We start from the raw sequence: 27,954 nt of genomic DNA on the forward strand, positions 1-27,954 counted from the left end.
CAGTCCACCCTCTCCCACTCCCTCCCTGGTCTCTAAAAATAGAGAGCTTGCTGGAGATCCTGCCTGGATGGACACTTGGGAGCGCAATTCTCCTAGAGGCAGCTATGTGTTCTGGGGGCAGGGGGCTGGGAAAGGATGAGAGGGGGTTAAAGCAGAAGCCTTGGTTTATATCATGCGCGCGCGCGCGCGCACACACACACACACACACACACACACAAAATGGCTTCCAAAAACAAGGGTTGTGTTTACCTTCTATCATTGCCCATCAAATGCTGAGAGAAAAATAGGTCTCATATTCTCCCTGATATGAGCACTGAGAGGAAAAATGACTTGGGGGTAGGCAGCAAGGAAGTAATAGCATCAGGACTCACCTATGTCTTTTTCCTCATGGTTTAACATCCTTTCCACTAAATCTCAAACAGGGCTGGCATGTGGCTTATGTGGTAGCACACACACTTCGTACATACAAGGCTCTGGGTTTGATTCCATGGCACTGCATCCCCCCCACTGCCCCCAACACACACACACACAAAAAAATACCTTCCTCCTGTACCACTTGGTGTGACTTTGGTGGCCCTCAAGTACTGCTAGGAGTAATCCCCTCCAACAATAATTATAAAACCCCAAAACCCTCAAGGCATCACATGGCTACTAATGTGGATGAGGAAAAAGATAAGATCACACAAGGGCAGGATAGAATCCTGTCCATTGGAAATGAAGTTCTTTTGTTCATCTGGTTTATTTTACATTGATTCTGATTTTTAAAATATTTTTTGGGGGCCAGAGAGATAGTACAGGTGTTAAGGCCCTTGCCTATTAGGAAGCTGACCCTGGTTCAATCCCTGGCACCACATATGACCTCTTGAGCACCTCCAGGAGTGATCTCTGAGCACAAAGTTAGAAGTAAGCTCTGAGCACAGTTGAGTATGACCCAGAAAACAAATAAAATCTTGTTTACTTTGGGAATACCCTTTAATTTTGTAGCTGCATTCCCCTTGCCTCTAGTCTTTTCTGGCCCTGGCCACAGCTTTATTACACTATTCTTTATGAGCCTCTTCTATTAATCAGAAGCAGAATTTTAGACCTTTAAACACATAGCAAAAACTATTGCCAGACTCCATCCTTGTGAAGCTCTCAGCTTCTGTTCTTAGTCTTGGCTCCCTAAGAAGTTTGCCTTCTAGGTTCCTGCCAATATTGTCAAGTTCTGTGAAATCAGCAGCAGGTTTTCTCACAATATTCTCACACTGCAGGGCAAGCAAGTGAGCTGACAAGACAACGCTCAACACCCCTGCTGCTGAGTGGGGACCAGAACCAGGGCCCTGGCTCTAATATTTTAATAGACTGAACCTCATTTTGTCTCTACAAAGCAAGAACTTGGCATGGGGGGGGTGGTCAGACAGATAGTACAGCAGGGAGGTCATTTTTTCTTGTATCCAGTGGACCCAGGGTCGATCCTCAGAACCCCATATGGTCTCTTGAATCTGCAAGGAATGATCTCTGAGTAAAGAGCCAGGAGGAAGCTTTGAGCAAACCTGGGTATGACCCCGAAACAAAATGAAGCAAAAACAAAGACAGAGAAAAGAAAAAAATAAAATGTCTGTAGCATCAACTAATCTTCCCTATAGTTATCTCCAATTGAAGGATTTTTTTCCTCACCAAGCTCAAGGACAGCAATTTTTCCTGGATTTGCTCTAAAAATTATCTGCCAGTAATGTGGGCTTTGTAAGAGCTCCAGTGGGCAGGAAATTAGGGTGGGAGGCAGGAGCTTTGACTGTTTTTGTTTGATCCTGGGCCTTAGAGTCTGCTCCTCTCCTTCCGTAATAGAAGGTTTTTGTTGAACCTCAAGTTTTTATGTTTACACAATGCAAGCTTCTCTCCTTATGCTTGGATCAAAATCATTCTTAGAAAATAAGATTCCCAGCAGAGAGAGAAAGTACGACAGAGAGACGCACCCTCTCCAAAGCCATGAATCAGATAACCGGCCACTTTTTCCTCTTCAGTGCTGGGAGCAGGCACATTGTTGATCTTATAGATTATTCTCAATGCCTCACCAAGGAGAGTATTTATCAACTTCAAGGCATAGCAACCATTTATTCCCCAATGATTCTGTTTCTTGTTTGTTTGGGGGTTCTACTTTTTTACGTTTCCCTCTTGACTTAGAGAGGGAAAGAATTAAATCTGAATAACCCTCCCTGTAAATCATTTCCCTGCCCCACTCCATTGAGGAAAGGTAGGGAAAGCTTGGGATTTAAGTAGGGCTGGAAATGAAATATCTCTATGAAATGAAATAAAATCTCTATTCAGGCCCACTGCATGAAGATTAGGATTACTACCTCTTTCAGAATAAGTAGGTAAGGCCCCTACAGACACTGTTTTCAAGAAGGCAAAATTCGCCTTCTCCTATGTAGTGAAGTGTTCATACCCCTTATCCTACTCCACCATATTCCCACTTATGTACATACTCAGAAAATCAAAAATATTAAACACTCCCAGCCATAGGACAACAGAGAGGGAAGAAATTTTTATAATAGCTTAAAGATAAGAGCACTTTCATCATGAAAGTGAAAGTGTAGTTAGACTGTTGATGAATAGATTCGTTTTCCCATGTGTGTCAGCTCCCCCACATATACACATACTTTTGTCTTAGTGTGGTGGAAATGAAAAACAGTCAAGCTTAGGAGCCTCCCTGAGGTTTGTGTTACATTTAAATTTGAGCTGCACAAGGAAAATGACTTGATATCCTCCACAGAAACAGTAAATATCCTCGAGCTTAAAATGATGCCCTACTTTGTGGAAATTCGAATGCTTCCTACATATGTTCATATCACTAGATTATAAGCTTTGTGAATAAAAATAACATTCAGAATATGTTCCTGATACATAACAAGTGGATGGATGGATCAATAAATGAATCAGAGACCATCTTTCCAATGAGCTTTTCAAAGCTCTGAATCCAAAGCAGAGCTAAACACAAAAAGAAACCAAAGAAGTAAATGGAATTAGACCTATTCTAATTCTATTCTAATTTGTCTTGCATGCTGCTGACCCAGGTTCAATTCCCAGCATCCCATATGGTCCCCTGAGCACCGCTAGGGGTAATTCCTGAGTGCAGAGCCAAGAGTAACCCCTGAGCATTGCCAGGTGTGACCCAAAAAGCAAAAAAAATAAAAAACAAGAAGGAAGATAATTTCATGAGAGGTAGCCAGAATGTACATCAGTCATTACATGATTTATTTAATACTACTGCCAGAAACTAGAGAACTCTGCATGGGCTGAATAACAGTGACATCCTTCACATCTAGTTGGTACCTAGGATTTATTTTAATTGGCAGGCAGGTCTTAGTTATGTAGAGAAGAGAGCAGTCTATTCTGAACTTCTTAGCATAGCTTATAGTAATCTTTATGCCCTAGCTTGGTCTCTTCTGCTGACTCATCAATTTCCATCCCCCTCCTGCCTCACCCTTTTTTCTTGGTGTGTGTGTAGGGGTATATCTGGTCATGCTATGGGGCTAGTCCCAGATATGTGCTTGGGGATCACTCCTGGCAGGGAAACTATGTAATGCCAGGGATTGAAACTGGATCTTCCACATATAAAACCTGCACCCAGCCTATTGAGCTATCTCTCTAGCCCAACCCTTCACTCTTGATATTCTAGCCTAAACTGAACTAATTTCATACCCCAGAAGCAACCATTATTTTTTCTGACAGGTCTTATGCACACCCTGCCTCCTGTGTCTAGCTTTATCCTCTTGGTCAAACAAATTTGACTGATTATTCAAGTCTCTAAAAAATGGCTTCACTGGGCTTGCTCTTCAAGCCCGTGTTCTCCCTTGAACACACACATATCTCACTTGCTTGTCTCTATGTATCTTTATTTTTCACTCTGGAGAACATGTGCTTCCTCTTTTTCTCCCCCCTCATATCTTTCTGAGTAAATTTTGTTAATAAAAACTGTCTTGCTGGGCCAGAGCATTAGTGCAGCAGTAAGGGGCTTGCCTTGTAAGCAACCGAGCTGAGTTCAATCCCTGACACCATATAAAGATCCTTGAGCCGGCTGGGAGTGTTTCCAGAGTGGCAGAGCCAGGAGTAATATCTGAGCATGACTGGCTGTGGCCCCCAAACAAGCAAACAACAACAACAAAAACAAAACCATCTTGCTTCACTATTTTGCCTCCTCCTGAAATTCTTTTCTGCAAGAGAAGTCTGTGCCAAGGTTAAGACTGACTTTCCTTTCCTGCAAAGATCAAATCCTTGCTGCAGCCTGAGTTCCATGGCTCCCTGAGAAATGGGGTGGCAGGGATCACCTCCCACGCAGTGCAGAACAAGCAGACTTCAGGTGCAGCTTGACTGCAGCCTCGTGGGGCTAGCGGAATGTCCGTGTAGTGCAGTTGCTCACAGCAGACTTTTCCAGTCCTGACCCAAGCCAGACATTTCCCCAGGTGACAGAGGCGGGTGGAGCAGAGAGGTGGGAGCACTGTTTCCTCAAGTCTACCTCCCTCTCCCTCCCCACTTTGCCAAGCCACTTGCAACAAAACAAACCCCCCCAAATTCATAGTCACATAAATATTGGTTATTGTCAGATGCTGGAGAAGACTTAAAAAATATTACCTTATTCAGTTCCCAACAAAACTAAATACATAAATATTCCTTCATCCAATAGAATTTCCCTGTTCTCCTTATTCTAGATTACAAGGTTCCTCATCCAAAGCTCTCGTCATATCTACCACATTTTACTATGTTGGTTGATTAATGATCTGCCTCCTCACTATACAGAGATTTTTTTGAAGGTAGAAATTGTCTTTCTTGCTTGACAGTCATGCTAGGCATGCATTTGATGCTTAATAAATATTTATTGAATGAAAATAAAGCAGAGAGAAGGGTGGATGGATGGACAGGATGATGGATAGGTTGGTGGGTGGATGGATGGATGATGGCTGGCTGGCTAAGATAGATTGATAATGAATGAATGGCTAGATGGATCAATGAATGGATGGAAGGAAGGGTTGAAGGATGGATGGACATATATAACAAAGTGCTTCAATTCCTTGGATGAAGGGTTCTGTATTAATTTCACATTTCTGTAGTTTAGTAATTTAAGGATGAAGAGACTGACATTTCTGCTCAGGAATTCTCAGAAATGGAATTAAGCATTGGGTAGTTTGGATTCTTATGGCGAAGCTCTGGTAAGCCTCTTAACTTCTCTGGGCCTCTTGTTCCTCATCTTCAAAATGGGGTAAAAAATTAATATCTCCCTCACCGGTTGTGCTGAAACTTAAATGAAATAAAGCAGACAAAGAGCAGCTTACATGACATGTTCCTACCTCACCAGTTTGTTGTGAGCATTGAATTGTTATAAAGTGCCTACATAGAACTACATATAGAGAGGTTTATATATACATACCTCTCAGAGAGCCCAGCAAGCTACCGAGAGTATCCCACCCGCACGGGCAGAGCCACAGAATACACCATCTCTGTGTTGTATTCGATATGCCAAAAACAGTAACCATAGGTCTCATTCCCCCGACCCTGAGAGAGCCTCCAATTGTTGGGAAAGAGAGTAAGGAGAGCTGCTAAAATCTCAGGGCTGGGAGGAATAGAGACGTTACTGGTGCCTGCTCAAGTACATTGATGAGCAACGGGATGACAGGGATACAGTGATAGAACTACATATTTCTATGTAGTGTCTGACACAAAGTAAGTCATATAGATATTAAACAGTGAATTTGCAACGTGGTTTGCAGATTCTTCACCATCCCTCATCCTGGTAGATGGGAAGCAGGGAGTGGTTTGGGCCATACCCAGGCGTACTCAAGGGCTTTTCCTGGCTCTGTGCACAGTAGTGACCACTGGTGCTCAAGAGGGGTGCTGAATATTCAAATCAGGGTTGGTAGGATGTGAGGCAAATCCACTTATTATCTCTCCAGTCCCCTCTTACCTCAGTTTTTAATAGCAAGAGAGAGACTTCAGAGGAAGGGTCAGACTCTGGGCCAGCAGCATTGCACCACCTGCCAGCTTGTAAGAAATGCAGAGCCTTGCATGCCATCCCCGGGAGACTCACGTGCACATTCAAGGTTGAAAGGGCTATCTTCTGTATCCTGATAACACATATCAGTAAGAGCATCAGTTAGAGCATCCTAAGGCTTCTCGTGGGACAAGGAGCTTGTCCTTTGGACTTTGGTGGTGGCGGGCCAGGGTGGGGATGGCAGAGTGTAGGTATGGGCAATCAGGGTGGGGCTAGGAGGTAAAAAGGGCTTTTATGTCCCAGACAGAGCCAGAAAGAGCCAGAGCCAGAGAGGAGGATTGCATGCATCCATCTGGGAAGACTAAAAGGAAAACCCAGCAGAGATGTGAGGCCTCTGAAAACTCCCATAGCAAAGCCGGCAGCCCTGCCAGCAGCTCGGTCCTGCGGCCCAGGTCATGGGGCCTCGGTGAGCATTAGCTGGCCTGGAGCAGCAGGATAAATTTAGAAATGATGAAAAAGAGCCCTTCTTGATCTGATGGAGAGTCATTTAGGAGGAATTGGGAAGGGAGAGGTCACCCAGCCAGTGATTATTTAGAGATTATTTCTAGCAAGAGAAGGCCAAAAGGGTGAGGAAGCCACCTACTCACAGTGCAAAGCAGAGACTGATCCACCATTCCCTGTTTGTGCTGCCTGAATTTAAATGAGAGAATTCCCTGCTTCCTCACTGCTGCCACCCATTGCTGGGGAATGGCACCAGGTTTGCGCACCTGCTCGTACAAAAATAGCATAAAGAATCATACTAGCCAGCTTTATTAGCTGTGTGGCTCCAGGCAAGTTACTCAACCTCTCTCAGAGGTTAATTATCATCTTTAAAGTGGGAGCAATAATACTTGCATTGCCTGGCTAGCAAGGGCAAGTTCTTATGATGCTAGCTAGTACGTAAACGAATCTATCATCTTAGATCTCTCCTTTCCTGTAGCACTGTAGCACTGTCGTCCCGCTGTTCATCAACTTATTCGAGTGGGCACAAGGAACGTCTCCATTGTTGAGACTGGTTGTTACTGTTTTTGGCATATAGAATATGCCACAGGTAGCTTGCCAGGCTCTGCCGTGTGGGCAGGATACTCTCGGTAGCTTGCCGGGCTCTCCAAGAGGGACAGAGGAATTAAACCCAGGTCAGCCGCGTGCAAGGCAAATGCCCTACCTGCTGTGCTCCAGTCCTGTATGCAATGAAACTCACAGGATCCTCCTCCAACTTGATATTGACACATGTGACAAATAAAAGCTATCTTGACAAAAAGAACTATCTTGACTTTTACCTTAAAGGAACTCATGGGAAGGAACTCATGGGATAGAGAACCTCCATCCCTTTGCAGTACCCCGAGGACCCTAGGTTTGATTGGAATTGGGCAGAGAAGGCCAGGGATGTGTTTCCTAATTCCTTCTGGGTTGCTGTTGGAGAGTTTCCAGGAGCATTTTTTTTCCAAGTGACACAGCTAACACATAACTGGGTATGCTGTATGCCTGGCAGCCTCACTCTATAGATGACTGAAAAGGAACAAATGCAGAAGTCTTTGAAAGCACTGATGCACCAGAGAAACAGCTTAACAGCTGAATGCATGGTTTGCATGTGGGGAGCATGGGTTTGACCCCCAGTACCACATGATCTCCCAAGCACTGCAGGCAGCAACCCTTGAGCACAGAACCAGGAGTAGTTTCCAAACATCACAGGATATGACCATCCACAAAAATAAATAAATAAATAAAGCATTACTGACTCTGGGAACAGCTGCTCAGAGAGAAGCTGACTCTTCAGTCTACTGAAGAGAGAAGTGATCATTAAGTAGCTGCCACTGACCCAAAGGAGGAGCTGGAAACAGAAGAGATATAGGACTGGAAAAAAAAACCTCACTGAAACCCATAAGTTAGACCCTGGCTTACCTTTGGAGAGCTCTCCATAGACTGGACAATCAGAGCAGGTTAATAAACAGATGGTATCATCCAATGACATTGAGCTTCTGCTCTCTCCTTAGGTTTCCCATCAAAGTAGCCCTCAAAATATAGTTTCCCCCAAATCAGTCATATTTTTACTGTGAAAAATGGAAGAAGGAGATCTGTTTCATGAGCCTGCCAATGCTAGAAATTCACTCTCAGTCTCTCACTCAGAAAGTCATGACAAGGGTCCCCTCCACATGAGGTACAAGAACTGTCTTGCCTCCTGTAGCTATTTTCCAATGTGGACAGACCATCAACCAATCTCAAGCAATGACTAGTGTGTAAGGATGGGAAGGAGCAGATGCAGGGTGGTGGAATATTGGGGGAAATGACTTATGGTGGAGAGATGGAGATGGTGGGGACGGGTACCCAAGGGAGCACGTGGTATGGAAGGATTCCCCAAGGAGGCAGCGTTTCTCTGGTGGCCCAAAGTATCAGGGCGATCACAGAGCCAGGCAAGAAACAGCATAGAAAGTTAAGGATGCTGTTCTCAGTGGGAAAGATAACTTGGAGGACAAGTACAGAGAGTGGACTTTCTGGTATTTAGGAATGAAGGCAGAACATTGATAATGAGGTCAGGGCTCAGTGTAACTGGAATATGAGATCCTTCAGGCTTTTGCATTTGTTCTTAATACAGAGCGCATGATAGAACCTATTTTGTATTTTTATTAGATAACCCTGGATAAACATTTTATGGGGAAAGGGTTGAAGGAAGAGGACAAAATGGGGGGGAATCAGGAAAATATATTATAAGGTGATTGCAAATTCTAAGCAAGAAGTGGTGGGATTTGATAGAGGTCTGGAGAGCGTGAGAACAGATTGTGGAAACTAAATATATTGGGGGCAGTCATGAGAGTAGTAAGATAAGGTAAAGGAAGGAATGGAGTGGGAGTGGGGTGGTAATTTTAGGTCTGAGGCTTGAGCAGCTTGATGGATGATAGTATACTTGCCTGAAATGAGGAAGAGCCAGTTTGTAAAGGGAGCTCAGGATCTGACAAGCGACCCTACTAAGTATCAATGCTCTCACTGACTCCTTTGAGATCTGAGCAGAACTGAGATTATCTCTCCGTTTTCAAGAGTGGAAAGGGAGTTCTCTAGCCTACAGGCAAGGTGACATAGGACACGCAAGCAGATAGGCCACTTTCTGCAGAATAATCTCAAGGAGGGAATCGTGTACCCCATATGCTCTACTCACTGCATTAGTGGTTGCAGCCAACTAACCAAAATGCCTCTTACCATGGCTTCACATCTGTTCTCATCCCTGTCTCCAGCCAAGTTGTCCAAGGCATCTATTATTCTGTTTGTCTGCTCACCTAAAATCAAAACAAACACAAGCCTTGCTATGTTTTGTGACATGTGCTCTACCTTGCCCAGGGCTCGTCACTGACAGAAACATCAGACCAGATGTAGGAGAAAATGAGAGCATCTGTCTGGGCCACCCCCTTACATTTCAAGCCCTTCTAAGACCCATTTGGGATATTTCATCTTGTTTTAACTAATCCTTTCTTAACCTGACTTCTCTTATAACCTATATCACCTCATAGAGCTCCCAGTTTTATTTATTTTCCCTTACTTTCTCACTTACTACATTTCACCATATAAGTGTTGCAGATTTTGTGATTGGGGGGGAGCTGAGGTGGGGTTCAAAAAGCTGTTATGTGACCATTATGTGAAGCTTTTTTTAAAAGAATTGTACCAGGGGCCGGAGCGATAGCACAGCGGGTCGGGCGTTTGCCTTGCACGTGGCCGACCTGGGTTCGATCCCCGGCATCCCATATGGTCCCCCAAGCACTGCCAGGAGTAATTCCTGAGTGCAAAGCCAGGAGTAACCCCTGAGCATCGCTGGGTGTGACCCAAAAAGCAAAAAAAAAAAAATTGTACCAGTTTTACTTTAAAAATAGGAAGGGAAAATTATGTACTAATTGTGAAATACAATAATGACTGGAGATGATAAAATCCCTCTCTACATATTACTCTCCCCTTTATATACATCAAATTGAGTTCCTATTACTTTTAGTAATAATTGGTTCTCTTAAACTCTTGCTAAGGAGTATAGCCCTACCAGTCACTCCACATGCTCAGTCTCATTTAAGAACATGAGAAAGTCAGTATTATTATTATTATTATTCCATTTCACAATGAGACTCGAAGCATTTTAGCAGATTAACAGAGGTTCCCTAGAGAGAGGTAGGCAGGATTTGAACTCTGGTGTTTGTGTCCTGCCCACAGTGCCACTGCTTAGGAAGAAAGCAGACCAACCTGGAGCCCTCACACTTTCTATGCTGTCTAGACAGATTTTTCTGACAGGGGGTGGGGGCGGGGGCGGGAGTAGGGGAGTCTGTGAAAAGTAACAAGATACTGGAGATTAGCTTCTGAAGCACTGAGGAGGTGGGGGCCAGGCTGTGTTAGTAGTAACTGTTTTACATTCGCTTCCAGGGCAATGGTCCCTTGTCCAGTTCTACAGATAGACTGGGCAGAGTGGAGTACAGAAGCCCTGCAGATAATCAAAACTGCAACCACTGTGGAAGCTTAGGAAGACAGAGAGGCTTCCCCACGTCAGACTGTAAAGACAGTCCCATGTTATGAATGAACTCTCCAGGGAGGAGCGTGTGTTTCTTCACAGAAGGCAGCTGTTGAGGCAGCAGCGTCTGTGGTACCCACGGCAGGGGAGGCGGCTCCCTTTCCTTCTGAGGGCTCCCTTTGCTCCACTGTTCAGCGTCGTGCCCATTCCCATCCTGCAGTGCCTCACACCAACGGGGAGAGGTTCAAACATCTTGATGGTTGTCGGGTCCCGAAATGTATTTTCCTCAGGAAGCCAAGGCGGAGAGAGGCCCAGGCTCACTTCTGTTTTTGGAAGTTCCAGGTCTTATCTTTATAAGAAGTAACAATGCAAAATAAGGTTTCTAACCTGGTTCACATATTTTTAAATGTTTGCATAAGCAAAATAACACTTTAACCTTTATAAGTATACGCTTATATATGCTTGTGTCAGATCATTGCAAGAAACTGTAAACTAGTCATGATTTAGCAGAGCACCCAAGACTTAACAGGCTCTAGACTTTGGCCCCCTGCGACTGCAGACACTCCTCTGGAGGGGGAGGGGCTCTGAGGCTGACAACAATTTCCCAGAATGTGAGGCTGAAGCCTGCCAGCCCTCCCAGTTTCTCTGAGTTGTGCAGGACCATAGAGAAATGGAGACCTTGTACTCCATCCAGGCCTCACTCCCACTCCCACAGACTAGCTCATTGTCTCCTCCCTGGGGATCTGACTCAGGCACAGGACACATGACTTGCGAGTGTGAGGCTCTGGGTTCAACCCCTGGCTCTGTAAAACCAATCTCTCAAAGGTCAAAAAATTCTTCCTTGGGGATGGACAAGACAGTACAGCCAGTAGGGCACTTACCCTTGCACACAACCAACCCACGCTCAATCCTTGGCATCCCACGTGGTTCCCTGAGCACCACCAGGAGTGATTCCTGAGTACAGAGCCAGGAGTAGTCCTTGAACATTGTCAGGTGTGGCTCAAAAACAAAGCAGAACAAGATTCTCCTTATTCTGAAGGCAAGAGAAATAAGGAAGCAAACAATGAATGCCCAAGTCAGTGTGTGGTGTGTGTGTGTGTGTGTGTGTGTGTGTGTGTGTGTGAGAGAGAGAGAGAGAGAGAGAGAGAGAGAAAGAGAGAGAGAGAGAGAGAGAGATTACATTAGTTTTGCAACTGACCTGGGAAATGTGAGCATTATTCAACATATTTGTGAGTCACTGAAACTTCTTGTCATGGCCTATTCAGAATTAGAACCCAGATCTTGAGCTATAAGCCTGAGCCCCTTCCACTCTGAGAGTGACCATTACATGGAGCCCAATAAAAAAAAATGAGGCTGGCAAGGAGCGGGGAATGCTGTTCTCAGGCTCAGGCTCAGGACTGTGGGGGCAAACTTTGACTTGTCTTGTCTTTCCTCCGCCTCCTCCTTCTCCTCTTCCTGTTTCTTCTCCTGGCTGGCTAGGCTCAACTCTCCTCCTTGCTTATGACACTTATTTTTCCATCCACAGCAAAACTATTCACATCAAGGTAATTGATGATGAGGCGTATGAGAAAAACAAGAATTACTTCATTGAGCTGATGGGCCCCCGCATGGTGGATCTGAGTTTTCAGAAAGGTGTAGTACCCGGCCCTCCTCACTAACATTAACATTCTTCTCTCCTCAATCTTTCTTCCTTTCTTCAGCCCATTCGTCTCATTCTCCTACCTTTTTTTTCCTGCCTCCCTGGTTCACTTTCACGCCTTTCCTTTCTTGCTCTCTCTTCAGCCCTCCCCTGCCACTCTCTGCCCCCAGCTCTCTCCTAACTAACCTGCCAGCCTGTCACATGGTTCCTGCAGGGGGATGCTCAAGAGCCAATGGCATGAGTGGGTGGGCAGATGGGTCTTGTAGAATCAGGGGGAAGGGGAAGTGAGGGGGAAGTGAGGAAAAGAGAAAATAAGTCCAGAGAACAAAATAGAGGAATCCCTTGGCTTCTGCTAGACGATTTGGTTTCCAGGAAAGGTGAAGACCAGGCAGCATAGCCCCAAGCAGGAGGGCAGATGTGAGAAGGTGGCCCAGGCTCTTAACACTAATCTCTAGGAAGCATGTAGTCTCAGGATATTGTCCTGAGATGACAGTCCAAGGATGCAGAGAATCAATGCTTTGGGACATAGGTCAATGTGTGCCTCAGGCCAATCCCCAGAGCAGGCCCTAGGAGCCTTCTTAACTGATATATCCTTGCTCTTAAGGTGTTTTTCCCCCCCTAGGATCCTGCCTGAGCTGAATGTTTCTGTTTGAGTTCCAGGTATGGGCCCCAAACCAATGAGCTATACTTTATTTTCCAAAGGATCATCTATGTAGAGAGACTGAGAACAGGAACAGTGGGATGGTGGGTTCTGACCTGCAAGGAAGCATCTCACAGAAGTCACAGGGTATTTGCCTTCCACAAAATGACTCCACATGCCTCAGGCCTCCTCTAGGCAGAAACCTCTAGAAAATTATTTGGGTTAGAATATACTGGGGACTGGGGACTGCCCTTCACTGGGTGCTTTTCCTTCCTTGTCCCAGTCATCCCCTCCTGATCATACCCCGTCACAGAGAACCCCATTTCCATCCTTCTGCAACATACTGGGTCATGCATAAAACAGACAGGCAGCCCACAGGTTCCATATCTAGAGCCAAGAGAGAAAGATCCAGAAAATGCTCCCTGAAAATCATTGGCCTTTATCTTTTGTCCATTGAATAAGGCATGAAGTAACCCAAAAGATGAACAAAATTTATTTATAAATACATACACACACACACACACACACACACACACCTCTCATAAGTGCACAGGAAGTTCTACATCCAACAGTCACCTCAAATCAACCTGCCACTTTACCAAGAGCAGAACCGAATGTGCCTTTGGTGTATCAGAGTTCTGAGGAGACATTTTAGGTGACCATTTATCAGCACCTGTTTGCTCTTTGAGGCCATTTAGCTCCCAGGCCAAAAAAAAAAAAGAAGCAAAACAGCCATAAAATAGTGTTTTACCTGACTATTACACTATTACTCTGTAGAACATGCTGATACCCTGGTCCGTGAAGGATGAGAAGCTGTGCAGGAAAGTCCAGGCCCACAGAGCAATGTCCAAACTGACTGTGGGGTTGAGCCAGCCATATGCCAGCTTTGATGCGAAGTGATTCTGGAGGGGTGCCTTCCTGAAAGATCTGACATGAGATCATCAGTGATCTGTCATGCATCTTTTTAAGAAGCCATGCTTTGTTGAGACACCCAAACCCGAATCGGAGCCTCCATTATCTTGCTAGTCAGTACTGAAGATGATCAGCCTGGGATCCATTGTCCTTGAGAGCAGAAGTTCAATGGAGATGTGCAAGTTGATGGTTTACATTATTTCACCTCACACTTGCCCAAGAGAGTATCAGCTGTAAATGTTAAAAGAATTTTAGGTCATGTTGTGATTAATGTATATTTATTTTAACTCCCACCAACAATGCCCTCTGAAATAAAAATGAGCAAAGCAATAGAATTATGCCTGCCTGCCTGCCTGCCTTTCTTTATCTCTTTCATTTCCCTTCCTCATAAAAACTTTCCTTTAAAAACTTTCTTTATGGGCCGGGGATATAGTTCAAGTGGTATGCAAAGTTGGATTCCCTATTCCACATAACCTCTCAAGCACGGCTAGTAGACTCAGGTCCTGAGCACCACCTTGAGGCCCTCTGCCCCATTGAAAATAGTTTCTTTATGAGGTACTCTAAAGAAGTGGGTACAGACACAAAGAAGGTAGATAAACCCTTATCTGAGTTCTATTTGCATGTTTTCTGGGGTAGAAGAGCCATTGGCCATTCCCAAGAGCCAGTGAGATATCAATTACCATGTGACAGCCAATGGAATGAGCTGCCCAACTCACCTCCTACTAACCATCAGCAGGCTCTAAAACCACTCCTCCCCTCCATCATCCCCTTCCCTTCCCACTCCCCACCCCGCTGTCATCCCAGATTCCTACTTTGCCCACTTCTCCGTGCCTCCTGGCTCTCTCCCCCTTTCACCCATAAGGACGACTCTGACCACGGAGACAAGAAAAGAGCCTTTTTTCCTATAAGAACAAGCAATCTGCCTTAGTCCTGCCAAAAGCCACCGTGGTGGGACTGGGCTGCATGTGTGAGAGTGATGGGAAGTGATTTTAAAGGCTGTGCTCCAAGTGACCAACCAATCTACCGACCCCGTCGACACACTCTCTCTCTTGTTGTCCCTACAGGAAAACCATAAGGGTTAAAATAGTAGATGAGGAGGAATACGAAAGGCACGAGAATTTCTTCATTGCCCTTGGTGAACCGAAATGGATGGAACGTGGAATATCAGGTGTGAGATTCTTTTAAAAAAACAAACAAAAAAACACAAAATAAAACAAGAACTACAAAAGGAAAGAAAAAATAACTAAAAGCAATAACGAAAAGCAACTATTTTCTCCACCCTTTTCTTCCCTTTCCTCCTTCTTCCTTTTGACCAATGGACTTTTTTTTTCCCTTTCAATTCTTTTCCCTCCTGTATTCTCGCTCTCACCCTGTTTCGGTATCATCTCTGCCTTCTTAGTCTTAGCTTATTTCTAAGTCTTCCTTTCCCAACTTCAGGGCAGTTCGCAATTTTGTGACCTTAATGAATTCCTTCCATCTTGCACTCCAACGATCTGGTTACCACTGTCCCCTGCACTCTCCCCTCATACCCACCTTCGTCTCCCCAGCCACCAACCCCCACACAAATTTAATCTGTAAATGTGGAAACTCCTTGGTGGGTGGGGAGGAGAAGAAAAAGAAAGGAATGTGATGCGTGCATGTTCATGCCCCTTCCCTGCCTTCTCCCTCTTCCCTCCTCACTCTCTGACCTGGGAGAGCGTGGGGTGGAGAAGGGCCTGGGTTATAATGCCGCTTTGACAGTTTTATGCTGCATTACCTTCCTTAAGTGCTTGGCAGGTTATTCACTTGCAGAGTGCCCCATAGGTTCCTTTGCCCTTCATGAAGGTAAGTGTTTTACCTGACTATTACACAGTTGGGTAGACTGGAGCACAGGAAGGTTTACTGTTTGCCAGAGGCACAGCTTCTGAGAGCAATCTGAGTAAGAGCTGGTTTCTGAGGAAGTCACACAATATGGAATCTTCCCCTTGGCATCCTACCCCGACCCATCCTAGCTCCTATTCCTAGCTCAAGTTAGGGAACCTTATTCAAGTCACTTTAAGATTGTGCAACCTCTAAAGCAGAAAATTGAGAATCTATAAAAGGAAGTAATTGCACATGTAGAATGCCAAAGGCCACTGGAAAAGGATTGACATTGGGTACTGAGTATTCATTTAAGAGCTTTCTAACGGGAGAAGGGACTCCAAATGGTGTAGCTGATATTGTTTCCCCCAAAAAAAGAATTGGATGTTTTGTGCCTTTCGCTTAGCATCTGCAAGCAACCCTCTCACCCAGATCTCAAAATAACTTTTGTCCACACCAGACAAATGGCCTTATTTCCTCTGGTCCTTGGAACACGTCTCCTAGACTAAGTGCTCGAGGGAGCCTAGAGAGATAGTACAATGGGTAGAGTTCTATCTAGCTTTGTATGTGGCCAACCTGGGTTCAATGCCTGGCTTCCTATATGTTTTCCCAAGCAGTTCCAGGAGTAATTCCTGAGTGCAGAGCCAAGAATAACCACTGAGTATTGCTGGGTGTGCCCACTTTTCAAAAAAAAGTGTAAGTGCTTGAGTTCAGTTCCTATGGGATTGATTGTGTTGCATCCAAATCTAATGTAAGGAAAATATCTCTGTCCTTGAAGAAGATGGTGTAAAGACGTTGAAATTCTTAGAAGGACTTGTGTGGGGGATAATAAGGATGCTTGTAGGAGAAAGCAGAAGAGGAGCCTCCACACCCCGTCAGAAGATATAGATGGTTGGAGCTTCATGGAAGATGAAAACAGAGAGACCCATCTATTGTCCTCAACGCGGGTGATTTCTTTTGCAACTACTACATATTCATGAGTCAAGTGGCAGCACTGAAGCCTTCCACTCAGGGATAACTAGCTGCCCTCCCAAAGGCTCATCAAATGGTATGTCCTGACCTGTATGATTGATCAGTTCTCATTATCTCCCTGGGACTCTGGGTGATTCTATGCCTGCACTGGCCTGGATAACCTGTGGGGAAGAAGAAGCCCACGACTCACTGTCTTCCATGAGCCTTATGGAGGAAAGGTGCAGGGAAAAACAGAATATCTCTGCTTCCCAAGAACACTTCCCAAGAGCTGTTCCTGCCAATCTTCCAGGTCCCACCACTGAGGATATTCTCATAAATGTCTTCATGCCTCCCCTTCCTCACCTCCATCTCCCTTTGGCATTTATCCCACATCCTTCTGATTGGTTCCATCACAGACAGTGAAGGTTATCCTAAACTAACTTCATCAATTTCCGTAGTCCTGTCCACTGAGGTGCACACGAGGCAGCCCAAAGTATCATCTGGTGTGGCTAGAAAGAAAGAAGTGCTTAAGACAAGAAGAATGATTTTGGTATAACCATAAAGCAGACACTTTTCTGCCTCCCTAAACATTCTCCATCAGAAGATGAACATAGGAGAGAAATTAACATAACCCCTGTGTTCCTCAAGAAGACCAAGCATAAAACCTTTGGCTGCACCCCTTTCTTTAGACTCATGTTATGCACTGAATTCTTTGTCCAAGATATCTACAGAGCACATCCTGGATGAGAAGACAAGTATTTCATCAAGTTACCGATGTGATCTGCTTGAGAATCTTCTCAGTGACTAGCATGCCATGCTGAGAGGCACCAATAGGGAATTTGTTCATATTCTGGTTTCCTGTTATCTTGTCTATCGGCTTAATCTTCATCCCCTCATTTCTTCCCAACTTTTAACATCAGAGCATAAGGTGAAAGGTCATAAAACTTGATTGCCTAGACTCTGAATCAAGTGAAAACCCATTCAGTTCTCCAGCGTTCCCTGCTGCTCTCAGAGTGAGATGCTGTACAGTGGAAATTGCTTTTCATTATCGCTGCTGCCTGTGAGAGTTTGGGGCATTCAGAACAGTATAGGCTCTGCATGGCCAAAATGACAATTGCATTACAAAGAAAGAAAGAAAGAATAATGAGCTTGAAATAGGAGATTTTTCTTCTTGGCAAACAGACTTCAGACTCTGGGCTTGCTGCGGGAGGGGGTGGGGGGAGGAAGTGGAGAGAATGACCAGGAAACATGGCTGTCCAGGAGTAGAGTTGGTGCTGAAGTTCGAAATGACAACCTGGAAGAGCAACACGGAATCGTAATCGTACAGTCAAAGCCTATAGTTAGGGCCTTGACCTGGAAACAAAGTCAGGACCTCAACCTGAAAACAAAGCTCCAGGTGGAAAAGGAAAGCCCTCTCTCACCCAGGAGCCCATTTGTGCCTCCTCTTACCACATCCATGGTAAGCTGCTGTGATAGTTCCACATACACACAGAGCTATGTTGCTTTCTGCTTGTATCTGGAGGGGGTTTAAGCAGGGATGAATGACTCTCACAGGATCCTGGGGGTCAGCACAGCAGGAACTACAGCTCTGGCATCTCAGCAACAAGAGTCAGTAGAGAAATAACCTTAAGTATCATGAGAGTAAAAGCCTCAAGGTACCATGTCCCTCAAACTTGGTCTATCTACGTGGCACTGACACATCTCTAAGTGCTAAGTGCACAGTCTCAGACTCCTATAGACAGTGACTAAAGAACGATAAAGCCCCTGTTGACTTCAAGCCCTCTCCCTGCCAGAAGGGTCACCTCGGGGTGGGAGGGATTGCTGTGCACAAACTAAGGTAGCAGATGCATTTTTGGAAGAGTTGCCGTCAACTCAAAGTTGGCCTATCGGAGTACACTAATGTGTTTGAATCTCTCATCTCAACTGCAATTTGGAGGCTAAGAAGGGGGCTTGCCATGCAGATTTGTAGAAAAAGCAGAATGTGCAGTTCTCTTATTATCACCCACCTACTTACTTATCTGGGTGATCTGTGTGTGTGTCCTCTCTTTGTCATCTGTCACAATGTGGTAAGAAAACTCAGTTCATTGTACCTTGGAATGCCAATGGACGGTATCAGAAAAAGTGAACTGATGATAGAAAACATAAAAGTACTGGATTCATATGTCTTCAGTGGCTATGACTATGAGTGGTTGTATCACAGGCCTAGATCGCATGCCTAGAGATTATTAGAGAAACAGTTTACAGAGATCCCCTACCCTGATTCTTTCCTCTGCATCTTCAGGCCAGGAGTATGTGGCAGAAAGTTCTCACAAGAGTTGGAGAATGAGAAGACTATACCAAACAATAGACAGATGAGAATGTGGTCACAAGAAATCTTTCTTTTAAAAATTATTTTTGGACCTCAAACTCAGAGAGCTGAGCATAAATACAAATTCAAGAGTTGGGAAGCACCTGTGCTAAACACACCTTTAATTCAACTTCCCAGCCCATTTGAGGGCCTTGCCTTTTTCATCTCCCTTCCATGTATAACTTCCAGTCAGAGCGAGTCTCTCAGGTCCAGAATGTCTGGATTTATCCTATCCTTTCTGGAACACAGAGACCATCCCCCCAAGAAGCAATGCTATAGAATCTCTGGGGGGAAAAATGAAATTGCCAAAAGAGTCAGCAGACAGCTGCCCTTTATTGAACACCTGCTAACTGCAGTGACTTCACTGAGTATGGAGGAGAGAAACTGGCCAAAGTTCATGGCCCCATTCTCTGGGTTTTATCTATTCAAAGGACTTTTAAATGTAAGGGGAACGTTCCACAGAATTTAACTTTTTTTTTTTACTAGATTATTCTTTTTAGGGGAACTCAAAATTCAGATCAGCATCATAGCTGGGAACATATTTGTGGCTTGGAAAGGTGGGGGGCACTGGAAACCCGAGTACAGTCTAGTCTAGTAATGAGGTCAGGGATAGGAGCCCGAAGGAGACACTACCCCACTTTTGGACACCGTTACCAGGTGCCTTCTGAGCTCCAGGTGCTTTCAAGCACCAGGGTCTTTATCACTCTCCACCCAGCTGCTCGGACTGCGCAGCAACCTTGAGTCATTTCCGTGGTCGCTGGATTCTTGCGTCTTCTTTACAGAACGAATGGAATAGCCTGATCCCCTGGAGGATGGCAAATGGCTAGCTCCGTTTCTGCTCCACCCACGCTCCTTCCTCTCTTGCCCAGAGAGTTGCAGGGAAGCTGTGAGGGAAAACCCTGATGACGGCAGGACCCCGGGGCTCAACCCTCTCTCCCGTGGCTTATCCCTCTTGCTGGTGCTGCTCGGGCAGCGGCTGCTGCGCATGCTCCAAACGCTGCCTTCTGCATGTGGCTGTGGACCTCTCACTTAGCGAGCTCGCTGCTTTCCTTGCGCTGCCAAGCAATCACAAAGCCTGGGGACACTTTCAAGATGGAACCCTTAATGTTCTTTCCTTTTCTTTCTTGCCTTTGTCTGGTATCCATTTGCCAACAGCGCTCCTGTTGTCTCCAGGTAAGAGGTGTCTCGCCCCCTTTTCCACTCGCCAGTGCCATGATTAAGCTTAAGACCACTGTGCTTTGATTTGTCTAAGAGGAACCACGGGCTGACATTCACCTTACAAGTTCTCCCAAGGACTGGGAGATTGATTTGCCCGCTCACAGTTATCTTGAAGAAGTCGACAATGCCTTGTGCACCGTTTCTGTGAACTTGGGTAAAGGCATACCTGTTCTCTCTGGGACCAGGAAGAGAAAGAAAAGGAGAGGAAAGCCTTCCCCTGAGTTTTAATTCATATGCCCTCTCAGGGGCAAGGGAGGACGTGAATCAGAGCTCAATATCCTAATAGAATCGTGATGGGATTTGAAAGAAAACACTTTGAGCTCAGTGGATACCGAGAAAATAATCAGCCACCGTGAGAACATAAAAAGAAAATCTTTGACGATATGGAATTTTATTTATCCTGAAGATTTTCTATTTCATCCCAGCCAAGATTGCTGGAACTTTGGTTAACTTGTAGTTGACTCCCAAAGTCAGATGTGCCATAATAAAAAGAGGAATTTGGGGTCTTATGGGGGTATTATGATTAGATATTATGACTAGGAATAGAAAGTTAAGGAATTTATTTGGAGATTCTCATGCAGAATCTTGATCCTACCTTGAGAGTATGTGTATATACATACAATCTGGTCATAAAATATATCCAGCTTTGTGAGCCAGCAATTATGAAAGTATCTACAGTATATTAGAAAATACTGTAACTCTTTGTACACTCATAGTGAGCTATACAAGATATTTCAAAATATTTATAGAAAAGTTTGCATTTCATTGGTATTTTTAACATATGAGAATGAGGTCTTTAAGAGGCAGACATCTTAGAGAATTTATGGGTGTTCAAAGTCACCTATAGGTTACCCCTGGGTTTAAGAAAGGTGTGCAGTGTCCATAGTAAGAATATTTGTCTCCTTGGAACCTCAAATGAAAAATGTTGATAAATTCCTCATTTTCCCTTTCTGAAAAAAATTAGTGCATCTTCCTTCCTTGGCCTATTGCTTTCTTCTTCTACCAACAGGATAAAACTATTTCCATACTATATATTCCACTATTCTCCCAGGGCATTGAAGTCAGAGAATTGGGTGTTCCTTCACTAGCCTGAGGAAGACAGTATTCATTGTTATAGCTCTTGCCTCTATTTCTCACCAGCTGCAAAAGGCATTTGATAAAGATTGTTATTGTTACTTAAGGGACCGAGGCAATAGTATAGCAGGTAGGCATTTGCCTCGCACACAATCACCCTGGATTTGATCCCTGACATCCCATGTAGTCCCCCAAGAACTGCCAGGAGAAATTCCTGAGTGCGGAGCCAGGAGTAACCCATGAGCATTGCTGGGTGTGACCCAAAAAGAAAAAAAAAGATTGTTATCCAAGTTTCTCTATACTTCAAACATTTGCACAAATGTCAGTCAAAAATAACTAGGAAAAGATGGAGTGATTTCCAAGATCTTTCCATATGTAAGCATTTCAAGTAGGAATTTTTAGTTAGAACTTAAATTCACTGGAAATCTTGAATCTTTGAATTTCCCTGGATGGACAGGTGAATATGATAAACAGTACTCTCTCTTTCAACCTGATGGTGAAAGAGAGAGAGTAAGAGTATTCCTTCTGAACTGTATCATGAAGCCCAGGAATCTGGAAGGGAGATCCTGGGCTGTACTTGCTCTATGTTTTCCTGAGGCTGCCTGTAGAGTATACATGGCAATCTATTCTGCCTGGCCTGGCAAGCTCTTTGTTTATCCAGTGTTTGTTCAATCTCCCATCCTGTTCATATTCTATCTCCCTCGCTCTCCTCGCTCATCTTGTTCCTAGATATGAAGGGTGTGTTTAGTCTGTCTGAATATCAAGCTCACCTGTTATTTATTCTCTTTACTTGAATATCTGAAGACTCACAAAGAATCAGAATTACTATGTTCTTCTGGATTTGAGATGTAAAACTTCCTCAAGAAATTAGCTTGATTTGAATGTAAAGGGATGATTTTAAGGAGAAAAAAAGTCAGGAATTATTCACAAACCATGATACTAAATTATAGTTGATTTAAATGAGTTATGTCTGTGTACATATGTACATATAGTAATTCTCAATATTACATATACATATATATGTGGATAGAGAGAAAGAGGAAGAAAGGGAACTTCTGAGGGACTAAGTTCCAAAGATAGAGAATGATTATTATTGAAAAAGATTTTGCAGAGAGCTATATGGAAAAACCTGACTGTCACCACACAGGTCGGCAGCTCAGTAGGTAGATCAATATTCTGACAGATAGATATAGTGGTATATTGATAGTTGGACAAGGGGTTAGGCAGGTACATTTATATGTCACTGGAGAGCTCATTATATTGGTATGAAGTTCTTGTGATACATGCAAAGTATGACAGGGAAATTGCAGACAGAGAGGAGTGAAATAATTCTGTCTCTGTTAGAAAAGGCTTTGTGATATGGTGCCAGAATATGCAAGAAAAGGAAGAGCACACACAATTTTAAGGAAACTCTGCATTTTTCCAAATATTTTTCAGAGTGATTTGTAGTCTGACTTCTAGAATGGCTGAGTTCACAGGCAGGACCTTGGAGGTACCCAGATTTACCTTCAGAATTAACTAGTAAGGGGTCCACGATTCATGTATTAATTAAAGTCAGAATACCAGAGGGTGTTTACTGATTTTGAAATACACAGAAGGACATAGATCTTTGATCTGTTTCCTAAAGTGATCACCAGCACTGAAGGAACGACAGAACCACGGACAGCTCCCAGACATGGGATTTCCCTCCCATGTGAGTCCAGAAGCAAGTTAAGCAAGCAGCTCAGGAAGCCTCCTCATCCTCCTACCATCCTTACTCAGGACAACCAAGGAAATCCTTGCATAAAGTAGACTCCCTGCTTGACTTTTACATGTTTAGTATATAGTCTTCAGTGAGTTCCTTTTCTTTCAACCTCAAGAGCTCAAGTCTCACCTCTCCTTCACTTCATCAATTCCCAACATAGAGAGAAAAGACCTTTTTGGCTTCTCACCCATTGTGTCCTTGAGATTATCCAAGCACTAGAGGATTCCCCTAGGAGATTCACTGTGTGCAATGGAAGCACTTAAGGCAAATAAAAGAACTAATTGCACATAAGAATGTGGACTTGGATGGAAAGATGTTTAAGCCAGCTCTGAAAGAATCAGGCTGCCAAGAGCAATTTTCTAATCAAAGGGAAATAAAAAAAGATTCCATCTCTGTTTAACTCTAATCCAGAAAATATGTCTTCATGGTGAAGTGGTCTTGAAATGGATTCACCAGCTGAAGTGGAAAAAACTCTAACCATTCAACATGAAATGGGACCATTGGTAAATGAGTCAAGATGTCAAGAAACACAGGGAAATCCTCAGAAAACATAAGCATTCTTTTTGTTTTCATTTTGAATGTGCTTTTGTGTTCCTGAAGAAATTTGCCTTTTCTTATAGAAAACCTGAGAATCTTTCATTGGAAAGTCTTAACTTCGGGGGTGAAGTCTTTCAAGGTTTTCACAGTAAAAATAAACATTCACTTAGAAAAAGTAGATATTCCTAAAACATCCTCCTTTTCTCCTTTATAAACAGTGCCAACAGTATTAGAAGCATGAGTTATTGTAAATAAGCATTTCTTTGGATAAAATGTCCTTTTCACTACAAATAATTTTTGCATGTAGTTGAGTAGTCAGGCCCAATCATTCAAAATAATTCAAGAGCTTTGACTTTTGCCCCCAGATTTTTAAAATCTCCTTAAATGACTTGGGGAATGAACTTGGTGCTCCTAGGTCTTTGGGGCAGTCTGCCCATCCAGGTATAAAATGCAGAAAGGAATGCTTATCCGAGTTCTCAAGGAACCTTCTCATGGTTTGACAGTTCTAAAGTTCTCAGCACTTCAGAGAAAAAAAAACAAATACACAAAACCCCCCATGCCCAAGAGCTCATTGCCTTGTGTCTACTCCCATGTCTGATACTATGACCTTTAGACTTCCAAGGAGCTGAGAATATGTAATTGTCTGATTCTGTTTTATTGCAGAGGTGACAGACAGAAAGCTGACTGTGGAGGAAGAGGAAGCCAAGAGGATAGCAGAAATGGGAAAGCCAGTGTTGGGTGAACACCCAAAACTGGAGGTCATCATTGAAGAGTCCTATGAGTTCAAGGTCAGGCCAACCATGAGGTCTAACTGAGTGAACAAGTCGGGGGTGGGGGGAGTTAGAGAAACTAGAGTTTTGTTCTGATTTTATCACTGACTGTTGAAAATAAACAAATCTCTGACCACTGAACCAAACATAAGTTGAAACTAAGCACTTTCTCATTCTCGTCTGTTTTCCCATTTATAGAATGGAGCAGATAGTGCTGTATATCGTAAATTCTGTGAGGAATCATTGCATAAAATATGGGATAAATGAATTATACATCCTTTTGATGTACCATCACTATTATTATTTAATTATACTTTAAAACAAAGATACTGAAATTCACTACTCCAGAGCAAAGAATTTATTGCCATCCATTTTTATTATTTTATATTGCATTGCCCTGTATTGCCAAAGCCAGCAGTGCAACCAAAGAAAATAGGCATATTCTCCCAGAAGGTGTCACCCAAGGGCATTCCATATGCAGTTTTGTTAACTGGCATCTTTTATGTCCATAAGGCACCAAACCCCTCAGTCTTTAGAGCACTCTAACCTCATAGTTCCAAGTTTTTATTTTCTTGACAGAATACAGTGGACAAACTCATCAAGAAGACAAACCTGGCCTTGGTTGTGGGGACCCATTCCTGGAGGGACCAGTTCATGGAGGCTATCACTGTCAGTGCAGGTAAGAGGCTCTCTGGGGGTGGGAGGCGGGAGGCGGGGGGCGGGAGTCTTTCTAGAAAAAGCAGGCAACACACAAGAAGGAAGAGCTTAGTCACATTAACAGCTCACCAATGTCTGGGCATGTGTCCAAGCTCCCTACCACTTGTCTTTGCCATTTCCCCATCTGGTGGGGTCACTTTGGAGGAGGCTGATAGGGTAGCTAGAGAGTGTGACTCTAGTTTCCAGTCCTGGGTCTCTAGAGTTCCATCCTTGTGAATGGGGACTGGTCATCCTCTCGATGACTCAACTTTCTCCTTCCCAAAGGCATCTGCATTGGCATTCCCAGAACAGTAAAAAGGAAAATAGATGGATGGAAAAGAATGGCCTAGAAGGAACTGAGCCACAGCCTTGTAGGTTTCTCCTTTAAGAACCAAGGCTCCATCAGCCATGGTTAAGCCTGGACCACGTGCTGGAAACCCATTTCCAGACCTAACCCTGCTGCTATCAGGGGCACCTACCTTTTAACTGAAATGACTGTTCTATTCTTGATGTTCTTATTTTTCTTTTGGGCCCTCCCAATCATGTTCAAGTATCCTGGGGGTTCCGATCATAGATTCTTGGCCAAGTAGACTTGCAGCCCAAGACAGAGGCCCGAGGGTGCAGTGCTGTTCAAGCCCTGCAGTGCCAGGATTACCTGGAAGTGCTCAGGGGCCTCCTCAGCTGTGTCCAGCAGTGCTGGATGGACCATATGGTATCAGGGATGAAATCTGGGTCAGGTGCATGCCCATTACACACCCTAATCACCATACTATCTCCTGGGCCCTAAAATGACCAGTGTACCTCTTCATCCTGCTTAAGACACTTCCTGTCCTGTCACAGAATGATCTCTCTCCTATGCAATATAAGGAAATATAGCAGGGGAATAACAAATGCCCGGAGGCAATAATCAGGGAAGGGTATAATCCAACACTGGTAGAGGAAAGTGGGATTCTGGTATCAAACACAAGCTCAATAAATGCTGACAGCCACTCTCCCTTCCTATCCTTCATTGGGTGTGCCTTGCTGTGCAATGGGGAACTGGTCCAATTTTCCAAGTGTAAAGTTTGCCTTGACTCTGACAAGCCACTGCCCTGGATGTTCCTGAATGTGGCCTTTGGTTCCGGTTCCCTCTGTGGTGATCCAAACACAACCCGTGGCCCTTAGGCTTACAGACAGAGGGTTGAAAAGGGGAGACAGAACTCCAGCCACCACTACCGATACTCCTCAGCACCACTGAAGCCTCCTTGTACTGCTGAGGGCTCCTGGCCTTGTCTCTTCATGAGGCTTTGTTGGCATAGCAACCCACAGGATCAGATCCCTGGGGCCCAAAGTCCAAGCAAAAGGAGAGTCCAACAGAGAGGGCTGCTGCTCCACTTTTCACATCAGCTCCTTCAGAAACTACCAATTCCTGTGACCTGACTTTGCCCTTAAAGTGACAAGAAATGGAATGTAGGTCATGGGCTCTAAACCGCCACCCCCCTCCTCCAAATGCTAGCTCTAAGATTCAGAAGCAAGCGGTCATTCAGAAAGAAGCAAGGGACAGATTCTATACCTTGATAAAGCTGAGCTGAGTGCCCTGTCCAGACACCAGCTTCCTGCAGTTGAGTCAAAACATGATACCGGATGTCCTTGACATGGCCCCCTGCATGCCTCAGAGCATCCCATCCTCCCAGACTGCTGAATGGACACATCTGCCCATGTTTCCTGACAAGGACAAACAGGGTCCTTTCCCTCTCTGTCCCGTGCACTATCTGGAGGATGTCACAGGATCTCAGGGATGCCCACATGATCTAGAATGACAACCACCCCTCTGGAGATAGAGAATCACCAGGAGGACAAGGTTATTGTAGCCGTGGCATCAGGAAAATTAGAGAGGAGTCCCACGTCCAGAGAAAAGTGGTGCTCAGCTGATCACACTTCTTGTCACCCCAGCAATCAAGTGCCCCCGGCCTCCAACCCCCTCCACCCCCTTGACCCACTGGGCTCTCCAACCCTGTCTCCAAATCTCTTTATCTAGCATCTTTCTTATTCCTCTGCCCTCTCTCTCCCTGTGTACCTGGTGACCTTCATTCAGATTGACCAACAGGACAACAGAAATTATTCCCTAAATGTTTTGCTGGGTCTGCCTCCTCGCTGTCCAGGGAAGGGCTGGCATCACCTTCCTGCTGTGGTTGGACTCAATGTGCTTGGGCCTGGGGAACTGACCTGGCTACCCTTGCCTGGACCTCTTTCTTACCTCCAGCAGGAGATGAGGATGAGGATGAGTCGGGTGAGGAGAGGCTGCCCTCCTGCTTTGACTACGTCATGCACTTCCTGACCGTCTTCTGGAAGGTTCTGTTCGCCTGTGTACCACCCACAGGGTACTGCCATGGCTGGGCCTGCTTTGTCGTGTCCATCCTCATCATTGGTATGCTCACAGCCATCATCGGGGACCTGGCCTCCCACTTCGGATGCACCATTGGCCTCAAGGACTCCGTCACAGCTGTTGTCTTTGTGGCATTTGGCACCTCTGTGCCAGGTGAGAATGGGGGTGGGGGGCTTGGTTTGCGGTTAGCTCGAATGACCCCTATACCATACTTCCTTACCAATTCAGAAGTGAGCTGAGTTGAGCCTCCATCCCTGAGGGAAACAGGAACCAATCAGAGATGAATGATAATTCTGCTAATAATCTCTGCATTTCAGGCACCAGAAACTCTTAAGCAATGGACATGTTTTATCTCTATAACCTACCCCATGTCCTATTCAGTTATTTCACTTGGTAGATAAGGAAACTGAAGCCCACAGAGGGTTAAGTTCCAGTTTAAGTATGTAGCCCAATTTGTTTCCCTTTTTGTGGGGAGCCGTGTTCCCAATATGTGCTCAGGGGCTGGGGGTGGGGGCTACTTGGTCAACAGGGTGGTGGTTGAGTGCTAGGGCCTGAAGCTGCAACACTGCCCAGGCCCTGCAGTGCTGGAGACTACCAGGGTCACCCCTGGTGGTGTTTGGTCATTGTCTAGGGCCACACACAGCAATACTTTGGGGTCTCCAGGACTGCACTCAGCAATACGTGGGGACTGATGCTCTGGGAAAATCCTGTGGTGCCAGGAGTTGCACCGGGGTCAACTGCAGC

The 27,954-nt window shown here is 44.7% G+C and overlaps 1 protein-coding gene across 5 annotated transcripts in view; it reads left to right on the forward strand.

Annotated features, from left to right (window-relative positions):
• SLC8A3 (solute carrier family 8 member A3) overlaps positions 1 to 27,954 on the forward strand; it is a 164,301-nt gene that overhangs the window by 131,067 nt on the left and 5,280 nt on the right. For 3 of the 5 annotated variants that reach the window (XM_055132015.1, XM_055132014.1, XM_055132013.1), the window contains exons 3-7: positions 14,734 to 14,837; positions 19,962 to 19,979; positions 24,043 to 24,167; positions 24,729 to 24,828; positions 27,088 to 27,363. In XM_055132015.1, the coding sequence (XP_054987990.1) occupies positions 14,734 to 14,837; positions 19,962 to 19,979; positions 24,043 to 24,167; positions 24,729 to 24,828; positions 27,088 to 27,363 (623 nt within the window). The remainder of the gene's footprint in view (positions 1 to 14,733; positions 14,838 to 19,961; positions 19,980 to 24,042; positions 24,168 to 24,728; positions 24,829 to 27,087; positions 27,364 to 27,954) is intronic. The other 2 variants (XM_055132016.1, XM_055132017.1) reach the window with 2 other exon arrangements.

Source organism: Sorex araneus, chromosome 3, assembly GCF_027595985.1.
Source record: "Sorex araneus isolate mSorAra2 chromosome 3, mSorAra2.pri, whole genome shotgun sequence".
Lineage (NCBI taxonomy): Eukaryota > Metazoa > Chordata > Mammalia > Eulipotyphla > Soricidae > Sorex > Sorex araneus.